Genomic DNA, 12,675 nt, shown 5'->3' on the forward strand with positions numbered 1-12,675 from the left:
ATCACCTGAAAATATTCTTTCCATGAAAGCCAACAAGTTAATGACAACTTTCCGAAGCAGAAACATTTCTGACAACTGGATCACAACTTTATTTAGGTATTGTGAACAACTATTATTGTGTTTATTTTTAATTAAAGGTATATAAAGTCACCATTAAAGTATTAAAAAAAATTTAATGTCAAATGTACCTAATATCAGCAAAAAAAGTAATTTATTAGTTAACCTTCTAAACTTATTGAACAATTTTCATAAATTATTACAGTGACAGAGCAACCATATGAATTTTTAGTACTGAAGGGCAAAATGTTTGAGATTAACATTATAAATAAAAAAAGAAAAGAAAAAATCAATTTTATGTTAAAGGTAAAAAAAATAATACCTACCACCGATTGGGATGATACAAAGATTATATTTGCAGGCCAAATTCACAATCTTAACTACATCATCATGACACTCTATTGAAGAATAAAGAGAAAACTAATTAGTCACCAAATTTCAATAACCCCTGAGTTGTCCAGAAATTATTTATTCCCAACAAAAATTTATCTCAAACCTACTATACAAAAGGTACTATGGTATATGCAATGCTTCACTAAAATTATAAAACATTAAAAAATTTTGGAAATCTTTTTAAAAAACTCTAATTTATGTTAAATAGTTAACATAATGGTAAAAGCAGATTAAAAACAGAAAATTCTCAGTATTTAATTATAGGCAAAAGAATTTAGTTTCACAGTCAACAACAAATCATTATAGGTTTGGTTTTTTTAAAACCCTTACCTTCTGCCTTAGAGCCAATATTGGTTCTAAAACAGAAGAGTGGCAAAAGCTATGCAATGGGGATTTAAGTGACTTGTCCAGGGTCACACGGCCAGGAAGTGTCTGAGGCCAGATTTGAACCTAGGACCTCTCATCTCTAGGCCTGGCTCTCAATCCACTGAGCTATCCATACGTCCCCATTAATATAAATTCTTAATGAAAGTGGTAACTTAGCAATATTATGTATGCAGGATATATTAACAAACAAAACATTAGAGAAAAGGAGAAAAGTTAGGAGGCTGCTATTATCCAGGTGATTAGGTCTTGACTTAGGACTATGGAAATGATAATGGAAAAAAAAAGTTGGATGCAAAAAATAAAAGTTTCTACATTTAGTGACTCATTTTTTCATCTCCCAAAAGACTCAGAATATTGTTGAACATTTAGTAAACACTCAATAAATACTTGTTGATTAATATTATATTTAGAGTTTGTGTAAAACAGTCCATTAGTATTTCAGCATTTTTCATAATTTGGGTGATATCTTCCCATCTTAAGATTATCTTAAAATTATCCCATCTTAAATCTTCCCATCTTAAAACTATCTTAAGACTTTAGTAATATTGTTTGAAAAAGTCTAACATATGTAATTTACTATATGCTATATGAAATAATATTGTAAAATAACTAAAAAACTCTTTAAATTTTCTGTTCCACTTGACATAACAGGGAGCTTTCTAATCATGAACAAACTACCACTCCTTTACAAAAATAATAGTAATTTCATAAGGAAAAAAATTTATATAACATTCAATGATTTACCAAAGTGCTGTTCTCAAAATCATCCCACAAAATAAGTAATAGGGGTGCTATCATCACCAACTCCACTTTATGAGAAAACAATATAGTCAAGAAGGTTGACAGCTGGGAACTGAAACCCAGGTCCTTTGCCTCCAAGTCCAGTACTCTTTCACTGCACTATGTTAACCATATTTATATGATTATATCAGTAGAGAGTCTCAGTTGATCACTGTAAAATATTTCTCTTACTGTGTATAGCATTCTCCTGATTCTGCTCACTTCACATCACTAAAGATTTTCCAGGACATAAACTGTATTTTCCTAATTTTATATGATCTATTGTATGAAAGAATGGCATGTGTCCCAATTCCAAATTTACTTAAGTTCTAACAGAATCAAACCAAAATCCCAAATTATAATTATCACTTTGTGCACAGGCAGGCACACATGCATGTACACACACACATACATATATATACACACATACACACACCAAAAAAAAACTTACTTGGCCATAATACTATATCAGGAATTCGTTGAAATATTCCTTCCCTGAGCAAAAATATCTCATGTAGACAATGACCTGGTTTAAAATAAAAAATAAAATAAAAAATAAAAAATCCTTAAGTTAAAAGAACTTTTAAGCAGGAATTTGAAAATAAGATTTCATGCTCAGGGATCTTACCATGAGCTCTGAATACCCTATCATCTGCTTCTTGTGAATATGAAATGCTAGTTTCTTTAAGGTCATCAAGAAAATCTTCGTTTACAACAGAAGGAGGTACATCACTAGCATTTAAAGATGCCTAGAAAACAAAATAAATTACTTCTACTTATAGTATTCTTTTTTTTAACAAGGTGAAATATGATACTTTAATAACAGTAGCTAGCTTTTATACAGTGTTTTGGGGTAGGTAGGTAGCAAGAAGATAAGAGTGCCAGTCCAGGAGTCAAAAAGATCTGAGTTCAAATCCAGTCTCAGATACTTCCAAGCTGACTGACCCTGGGTTAAGTCACTTAATCCCGTTTGCCTCAGTTTTCTCATCTACAAAATGAACTTGCTAAGGAAATAGCAAACCACTCCACTATCTTTGCCAAGAAAACTCCAAACTGAGAGGGGGGGAGGGGGAAGTGTCACTAAAAGTCAGACACAAGTGAAATGACTAAACAACAAATAGTGCTTTAAGATTTCCAAAGCACTTTACAAATTCCTAATTTTATCCCCACAATAATCATGGAAGGTAGGTGCTAGTATTATTCCCAATGGATGAAATTGAAGTTGATGGAGGTAAAGTGACTTGCCCAGGTTCATAGAGCTAGTGTTTTTGATGGCAGAATTTGAACACAGGTTTTCTTGACTCCATGTCCAGTGTTCTCTAAACTGTGCCACCTAGCTGTTTTCATCTTACAAAGTCCAGAAAATTCTAACATAAAAAAAATCTCAGATATGTACACAAAAAACCAATTGCTTTATAGCCCCCAATTATTTATTAATAGACTACAGTCAATATATTTAAATCACCTCCTCACATTGTCACCCTATTTCACCTTTCTTATCAGGGAAAGTAGGTTAATATCACTTCTATTCAGTTAGTTCCATATTAGAAAATCAAGTGACTAGCTGTGTGATTATGGGCAAGCCATTTAACTTCAAATGCCTAACCCTTTCTGCTTTTCTGACTTGGATTAATACTTAATATCAGTTCTAAGACACAAGATAATATCTTTTTTAAAAAGAAAAGAAAATTAAGTGACATCTGGTGAGGGGTAAAAAGGAATCCTGGAGATTCTGCATTTTCATCTAAGCTATTAAATCAAGTCAACTAGCACTGATTAAGCACCCACTACGTTCTAGGCACTATTCTAAGCACTAAGGGACAAAAAAAAAGACAAAAAGACTTCAAGAAGCTCACAATCTATGGGGAAGACAACATGCAAACAAGTAAATTAAGTAGGACTAGGAAAGACTTCTTATAGTTAGTGGGACTGTAGATGAGATATTAAAGAAGCCAAGGAATCTAGAAGGATAAGGAAAAAGAGCATTCCAGGAAAAAGGGAGAGGCAGTGAAAATGCCCAGAGTGTGGAAATGAAATGTCATGTGTGAAGAACAAGGAAGCCAGTGCCACTGACTGGCAGAGTGAGTGTGTGTGTTTGTGTGTGTGTGTGGAGTCCTAAGTAAAGAATTTTAAAAGCCAAAGAGGAAATTTTATATTTGGCCCTAAATGCAATTAAATGGAGGGGATGATATGGTCAGATCTGTTCTACTGGAAGACTAATTTAACAACTAAGGAAATGGGCTATAGTGGGGAGAGATCTGAGGCAGGGAGAACCACCACTAAGGTACTATGATAATTCAGGTATTAGATGATAAGAGCCTATACCAGGGTTATAGGGGGATTGGGGAAAGGGGGAAAGGCAGGGAGAAGCATAGCAAGAAGTCAAAGATCTCACCTAGACTGTTAACTTTAGGAACCACAAGTATGATCAGGCCTTTAATAGTAACAGGGAAGTTAAAAAAGGGGGGAGACTTTAAAGAAAAGATAAGGAATTCCATTTTGGACATTCTGAGTAAAGATATCTACAGGACATCCAGTTCAAGATATCTAATAGGCATTTGGAAATGTGAGACTGGAGGCTGAGAGACAGGTTAGATAGAGCCTGACAAGTAAATATGAAAAGTATCAGCATAGAAATTATAATCAGCATAGACTCAAATTAGTAAGCATGACTGGATGAAGATCCAACAAAGACTGAAAGAAGCAATCAGATAGGTAAGAGAAGAACCTATCATGTCATGAAAACCAACAGAAAAGAGAATTTCAAGGAGATATCCTCTAGAAAAGAGGATATCAAATCAGATGCTTTAATTTTTTCTTTATATCTTAAGAAAAAAAAAAAGATAGGAAAAGAACCTGACTAAATACAAAGCATGAAAAAGATTACTTCCAGCTTCTTAGACACCATAATGTTCTGAATACCTCCTATTACTGAATCATTTTATATTTTTAAGCAGTATTACCTTGCTAAGAGTTCATAATCAAAATAACAGTGTGTGTTTTCTAAACTGGTCATGGAAGTATATGCAAAAGTGCTTTTCTTTAATCCTATATGATGAAACACATTTCAAAATTACCCCCCAAAATAATGGGCTATTTATTGTTCAAAAATTATGAACAACCAGTAGAATTGCACGTCAGCTACGGGAGAGGAGTGGGGAGAGAGGAAGAAAAGAACATGAATCTTGTAACCATGGTAAAATATTCCTAATTAATTAATTAGTTTGCCAGAAATTATGGGCGTTTTACATATACTTCAGCAATAGAGAAAACACTAATGTGATCTCAACAATGGGCATTAAATATAAATTTTCAATCAATCAATAAGCATCTATTAAGTACCTACTATCTGCCAGACACCTTGATGGGTTCTGGGCATTCAAACGCAAAGAATGAAAAAAATCCCTCTTGACATTCTACATTTAGACACAGCCTTATTAGTGTACTATTCTATATAGTTAAGTACTTTCTGCACAACTAATCTATGCTACTTGCACAGAGGAAAATACAAAAGTAGCATAATTTCCTTAAGTACAGTGGACTATAGTGGGTGAGTCAAAATACATGAACATGAAATTATAAACATGATATATAACATATATAGTAAATGGGGGAGGGGCTGTTAATAGGAGATCAATAAAGGCTAGAATAACCAGAGAACAAAGAAGCTGGACTATGGTCATACCAGAGAGAAGAGGATACAAGTAGAAGTATTCATATAGGAATGAACATAGTATATTCATGTGGTTGTAAAAAGACTCTCCTATGAGAAAATGCAAGTTTCTCCCTTGTCTGCAGAGATGGGAGGGAGAGATGTGGTACAGAACATATATTATGTGTTCTTTGCACTATGTATATAATGTGGTTCCTACTTTTTTTTGAGCATTTTTTTCTCCATTTTTAATTGTGTTGGTGTGGATGGCTTTTGGGGAGAAGTATTCATTTGGAAAAAAAATATGTAAAAACAAAAGACATGATTTTTAAAGAGATCATCCTGAATAGAACAAAAAAATGTTGACATGATAGTAAATAAAAATTGGATAAGCAGAAAAATACCAGATTATGAGAGGCCTTGAAAATTAAGTGGAAAATTTTTGATTTGATGGCAAGAAACTGGACTTTTTTTATGCTATAAAGAAAGCCATAGTCTGTAAATAGTATGCAGGATGGGATGGAGAAAAGACTGAAAATGGGGAAGCAGTAATTCAGGCATGAGATGATGAGGGCCTATGTTATATGAAGAGTTTTTCACGAGAAAGATGCTGAATAGTTTTTTCTACCTGTCTAAGGAATATCAAACAAAAAATTAAAGCAGAGGGAACAAGGGCTAAATAGTTATCAAGATCCCTTGATGCTTTTATAATTCTAATTATGATTATGATTTGTTTTCTATCAAATGACAAATTTTTCAAAACAAAATATTGATAAATATTTACCCCATCTATGGCAATATGATCAAAATTAATGTACTGCCCAAGTAATTAAAAGAATATCACAAAAAAAGAAATTAACAAAGTATATAATCAGGTACCTCTCTCATAGCATGGTTAGGAGAAGAATCCTAACCAAACAAGAGATAAAAGAGATCACAGAAAAAAGAAATGGGCAAGTTCAGTTACTTGATATCCAAAAAGCTTTTTCACACACAAAAATCAAGGCAACTAGGATAAGAAGAGAAACCATTGCCTGAGGAAGGGAGAAAAAGAGAGTGAGTGAAAAGACTCTGTAGTCAATGCCTCTAACAAGGATGTGAAAATCCAAGTATAGGGAATAAGGGGCATCTAAGTGGCTCTGTAAATTGAGAGCCAGGCCTAGAAATGGGAGGTCATCGGTTCAAATCTGGCCTCAGATACTTAGCTGTGTGACCTTGGGCAAGTCACTTAACCCCCATTGCCTAGCCCTTACCACTCTTCTACCTTAGAACCAATACATAGTATTGATTCTAAGACAGAAGGTATGGGTTTGAAAAAAAGTATAGGGAAAATACACAAATATGTAAGACCAAGAGCAACTCCTTAATGAATAAGGAGTAAAAAAGCTATAAACAAATAATACTTTAAAAAGGAATTACAAACTATTTACAAACATGTTCAACAAAATATTAACAACCATATAAGATTGATTCAAATTACTTGTGATCAGAAAAATATAAATCAACAAGCATTTGTTAAGCACTTACTATTGGCCACCTTATACAGAGCAAATTGGTAAAGATGACAAAAGATGAGCCAGTCATTGTTAGTGGAGCTAAGCTATAGAAAAACAGGCACACAAATACACTTTTACTGAAGTGCTGAAATGGTTCAAATATTCTGGAAAACAATTCTGAATGACACTAAAAGTAACTAAAATATCCATACCCTTTGACTCAGAGATATCCACTGCTAAGCAGATACCCCAAGGAAGTCAATATATAAATCAAACTATTTACAGCTGTACAGCACTCTTTGTGGTAAGGAAAAAAATAAAAATAAAGTAGGTTCTCACTGTCTTGGAAATGACTAAACAAATTTTTGCATTTAAATGATATCGTATTACTCTGTCACTAAAAACAAGACTTCTATAAACTAAAACCAAGAAAACAATATACAATATTATAACAAAGTAAGTGGATTTAAAAACAAACTAAAACTAAAACAAAAACATGAACCAGAACTCCGTGTAATAACTAAGTTTGGCCCTGTGAAGATCTGAAATACTGTCCCCTTACTGCAAAGGTATGGATAATGGAATGTTATGGTACTATCAGACATAGTTGATATGCTGATTAATTTTCATCAACTGCTCCCCCATCACTGGCCTTTTAATCTTTGTTATGAGGGGTTGTGGGGAGAGTAATATGTTCGGGGACAAAATATGATCTAAAAATGAATAAAGCATGAAAAATAAGATACAATAGTAGATGACTATGGATGGTCAATCCTATATATAATGTCACACTTTTTCAAAGAGTTGGTTAGATTTATTGTTTCTTTTTATTCTTCATAAGGGACCAATCTCATGGAGTTAAGAGAAAGAAAAAACTAGGAAATGCCGGTGGTATAAAAATGAATCAATACAATTTATCTTAATATTTTTATTTTTTAGTTTTCCTATCCCTTATACCCCACCACGTCCTCTTCAAACTGGTGACACTGGTCTCCCTGTTGTTTCTCACACAAGACACTATCTTTTAGTTCTGGCAATTTTTACTGTCTTTCTCCCATGCTTAGAAACCTCTATCTCTTCATGTTTAGCTCCTGGTTTCTCTGGCTTCCTTCAAGCTCCTTGGAAAATGTTTCCCATTACTCCTTACTTCTCCTCCCTAAATTGATTATCTATAATTTTCTTATAAATAGTTTGCTTATACATAGTTTTCATGTTGTCTACACTTTAGATTGTGAGCTCCTTGAGAGGAGGGGGGCTATCTTTTGTCTTTTTCTATATCACTATGTGTTATTTGGAATTTTGGGGGTTCCATTTAGAGGTATTTTGGGGCTCATTTGAGCTTTTAAATGACAAACTTCCTGTGGACACTTTGAAACTACATTTTCCATGATTCAATGGGTTTCCGGTTTCTGACGTGATGATGTCAACCAATGTGAACCAACGTAGAGCGCGACTTAAATGGGGAGATCAGGCTTGACTCGCTCTTTCTTAGGAAGCAGCCAGGTGGAGGGAAGAAAAATGATGGGCATTTTGAAATAGCTTTTATCAGGCTCGTGGTACTATATATTTTTTTAATCCAACAATGGCCTTAATTAAAATATTACTTTTCCTCATAATAATAGCCTTTATCATTTTTAAAAATAACAGTCTGGCAAACCAGAAGCTTGGAATTTGGACTCTCAATTTTTCAGATAGCCTACCAAGCCATGCAACTCTGAGACACCTCCGGATGATCCTTTCCAGAGCCTCAGACCAGCTCCTTTTCCACTCTTTCTCTTCTCCCTATTCTCCCCAGCCCCGAGGCTGCTTTTCAGGGAAAGGGGATAATGGCTTTAAATGCCGTGTTTTTGCTAGCAGCATTTTTGTTAAGCTGCTTCAGCCAGTTGGAGCCACTTCCACCAGACCCTCCCTGGGCTGCTAGTTCTTTTGCCCAGTGCCCAGGGCCTGGTCTTAACTTTTTCTAATTGCTTCTATCAAACACTGACTACTCAAATACTATTTTTAACTCCTGAGAACTCCACTGCTTTTCCCCGACTCCTGAACCCCGGCCTCCGCTTCTGCTTTTCTGCCGACTCCTGAGTCCCCGGCCATTTTGACTCCGATCCCAGAGACTGCCGACTGCTGCTTAAGATTTGGGAATTTCTCATACATTAACGACTTTTAATCAGAACAAAGCTCCTCTAGCTACCCCACAAGCCCTCCACAAGGTTCTTTCTAAAGCCTGATCTAGGCACCCCTGCCCACCATCTCTCCATGTGGGATCTCCTGACCTAAGCTTTTCCCTAGCTCAGCTAGCGTTTACTTTTCAAATGGGCCACATGGCCTATTTCAAACTTTCTTGCGATTATTAAACTGAAACTCAGGGGAAAAAAATTCAACCCTGAACTATATATCCCTTAAGCTCAGAGCAGAGCCTGGTTATAAGGACCTTGAATTGAACCAGAGGTGGATTTTAAAACCTCAGAACTGAATGAGTTTTATTTCTGTTTTTAAAAGACTATTTCTTACTGTATTTTGCTAATTAGTTTTGTGAATTAATTTTGTCATTTTTTTTGTTGATTTTTTCGCTACACTGAATCAGTTTAAGTTAATTAAGTTTTGGCTGCTAGATTAATTCTGTTTATGATTTTATTGTACTCCCAAATGATGAACAAATCTATTAGAACTGGTAAAAAGGTTTTTTTGACTGTATAGCTTGTTATCTGGTACTCATATTGTATTTCCTAATTTCTTTAAAGTTTTATTTTTTTACTGCATCAATACAAAATTCTGTTATATGTACCATTTATGAACATCTTACACATTTTAAAGTTGTAAATAGCCTTATGTATACTGGATTTGCCATCTCAACTATAGGATCACATGTTGTAAGTTTTTATTCTATCTTGATAATTGTGTACAACCTTGGAGATTTTGATGCCTTGAGAATTTAAATTGTAATTTTATAAGAGGTTTTAAATTTTACTTTAGGTGCCTAGTACCCTTCTGTATAAATGATATGGTTTTATATATTTTATTGTGAAGAATTATTGTCATATATATATATATATATATTATATATATATATATATATACACACACACACACACACTTATATTTTTTTTTTGAGCAGAAAGCCAGGAGAGCTCCTATATGCTTAATGTGGTGTTTTTTTTTCCCCCATCAGAAGGATCTAGAATTCCTGAGGATAATTTAGACCCAGAAGGTTTTGTTTTTTTTTTAAATCAGATTTTTTTTTTTAGACTCTACCCCACGATTGCTATGGGGGCAGTAACAGAGTTTGTTGAGAGTTGAATTTGTGACAAGTATACAATTTTTTTAAGCATCATAACAACTGATTATAATAATGGGTTGTTTACTATTGTCTTCAAATGTGTTATTAGAAATTATGGTACTTTATTTGAATGTGCATTGTGAATCTGCTATTTTGAAAAATCCATTTACACTCACAGTTCATGCAAAAGCTTAACAGGAAATGAATCTCATTTTGGGGTGAAAAACCCTCCACTAGTTCTAAGCTATTTATTTTTTGATTTTTTAAAACACTCTTTTATTTTTCTTCCTTACATGTGCAATGCAATATTAATTTCCTTATTGTTTTTTCCTTTTAAATTTTTTAATTAGAGCAATTGATTTTTCCCTTTTTTCTCATTTTGTGTTAATCCTTTTTCGATTTTACAGTGATATAAGCTTAATGCAAATATATATATTTGCTATAATATTAATGCATACCTGAAAAGTCTTGGACTATGGTAACCTGCCAATTATTGGTAAATATTATGGGACTGTGATTTAATGTCTCTCTGTCTGATTCCAGGAGAAGTGCTAAAAAGAGCCACAAGGTCATGGAGACTGACTGAGAATCTGCAAAGGGCCATGCAGACCATGAAATGAAGAAGCTCTATGCCAATGCTGAAGGGCTTTTTAAAAGCTAGTGTTTGAGTTTTGGAGTTGCAGCTTTTCTAACACTTTAGAGGCCAGACTTCCCCTTAACTTAAATTCCTAGTAAAGCATCTAAGATTGGCTATCATTATGGCTCATTCCCTGAGGAGGTGCAGACAAGCCAGACCAGGGAAAGACATTTCCCTTGCTCACATATTTAGTCCTGTTATTTCTCTTATATAGAGAATGGCAATTTTCTGTAGTCCTGGCCCTGAATGGGTAATTGCAAACTGCTTAAATCACTTTTTCTTGACCCTTGATGCAAAGACCTGTTATAAGTTTAAGTTTATTTTTCCTTACATTCTGCACATTTTACATTTCATTCACAAGTTAATTTTTTCTTCTTTATTTGAATTTTATTCATTTTTTTAAATTATTATTTCTTTTGCCAATTGATTTCATACAACCCCGTGACTCAGCCATGCATCCTTAGCTGACCTGAGGTACCCTCTTCAGGGGAGAAATGTGTTATTTGGAATTTTCCTCAGGGGTGTGTGTGTTAAGTTTTTATAATCATAATATCTATATTAAAATCTATAATGTAAAAAAAATTTTTTTTAACTCTTTTAGGAGTAATTTCAGGGGGATAATGTATAATTCTCAGAAGGAAATGTATGTTTTATAATCTATAATGTAAAGTTTAAATTCTTTTAAGAGTAATTTCAGGATAAGAAATTTGCCATCTCCCCGAAACCCAGACAAGGGACCTGTTTGGTGAGAATGCATTTGTTTTTAAATAAACATTTTATGCCAATAGAGGACTGCCCCAAATAGACTTTTTGTCAATGCAGCTAGTTTTTATCTTCTTTTCTTTTATCCCCAATTTCCTGTAATTTAGAAGTTGACTATGTTTAGAAGATCCACTGAAAAAAAAAAGTTTTTTCACTGGATCTCAGGGGGGAAATGTATTATTTGGAATTTTGGGGATTCCATTTAGAGGTATTTTGGGGCTCATTTGAGCTTTTAAATGACAAACTTCCTGTGGACACTTTGAAACTACATTTTCCATGATTCAATGGGTTTCCAGTTTCTGACGTGACAACGTCAACCAACGTGAACCAACGTAGAGCGTGACTTAAACGGGGAGATCAGGCTTGACTCGCTCTTTCTTACGAAGCAGCCAGGTAGAGGGAAGAAAATGGCGGGCGGTTTGAAATAGCTTTTATCAGGTATGTGGTCTTATATATATTTTTTAATCCAACAATGGCCTTAATTAAAATATTACTTTTCCTCATAATATCAGCCTTTATCATTTTTAAAAATAACACCTAGCACTTGGTATAGTGCCTGGCACCAAAGTAGGCATTTAACAAATGTTTATTGTCAGATTGACTCCACTTTTCTTCCTTTCCAATCCTAACCCCCTACAATTAATCAGTTCAATTCCACCCCATCCTCCACCCTAGAATCCTGGGCCACATTGTCCTCTTGGCTGTTCATCCTATGCCAAACTTCAGCCCTGGATTACTGCCACCATCCACTTGCTCCACTCCTACTTATTGACCAAAGCTGGAGGAAGTAAAACAACTGAGCTAAGATTATTACAAATGTATATTATCTGACCTCGAATGGGTCCTCACTGCAAGAAGGCAATGTTTTCACACCTTCCTGAGTCTCTAGCCCATTCACAAAAAACAACTATTTCAGAATTTCTCTCCTTAAACTCTATCCACATCCTCTGCACTAGTCATCCCTTAGTCTTATTTTAATGAGAAAATTGAAAATTGAAGCCACTCACCAGGAAATCTGTCTTCAACTCACAACCTCTTGACATCTCCTCCTAGATCAACCATTAATGAAGTAGCCCTTGTCCTTAACTAAGCCAACCCCTCTACAAAGGCCCTTCTTCAGAGATAGTGCCCAGAATCATCCCTCTTTCTTTCATTTATGATAAATATCTATCTCTATTTCCTTCCCCACCACCTACAAATGTGCCCACATCTCTCCAACTTTAAAAGATCTTCATGA

At 34.4% G+C, this 12,675-nt stretch overlaps 1 protein-coding gene across 1 annotated transcript in view; it reads right to left on the reverse strand.

Annotated features, from left to right (window-relative positions):
* AGPS (alkylglycerone phosphate synthase) overlaps positions 1–12,675 on the reverse strand; it is a 166,510-nt gene that overhangs the window by 117,434 nt on the left and 36,401 nt on the right. The window contains exons 4-6 of the mRNA XM_044669753.1: positions 2,246–2,366; positions 2,069–2,143; positions 384–455 (exon numbers count right to left, since the gene is read on the reverse strand). Of these exons, the coding sequence (XP_044525688.1) occupies positions 384–455; positions 2,069–2,143; positions 2,246–2,366 (268 nt within the window). The remainder of the gene's footprint in view (positions 1–383; positions 456–2,068; positions 2,144–2,245; positions 2,367–12,675) is intronic.

The sequence above is a fragment of the Gracilinanus agilis genome, chromosome 3 (genome assembly GCF_016433145.1).
Source record: "Gracilinanus agilis isolate LMUSP501 chromosome 3, AgileGrace, whole genome shotgun sequence".
NCBI classification, from domain to species: domain Eukaryota; kingdom Metazoa; phylum Chordata; class Mammalia; order Didelphimorphia; family Didelphidae; genus Gracilinanus; species Gracilinanus agilis.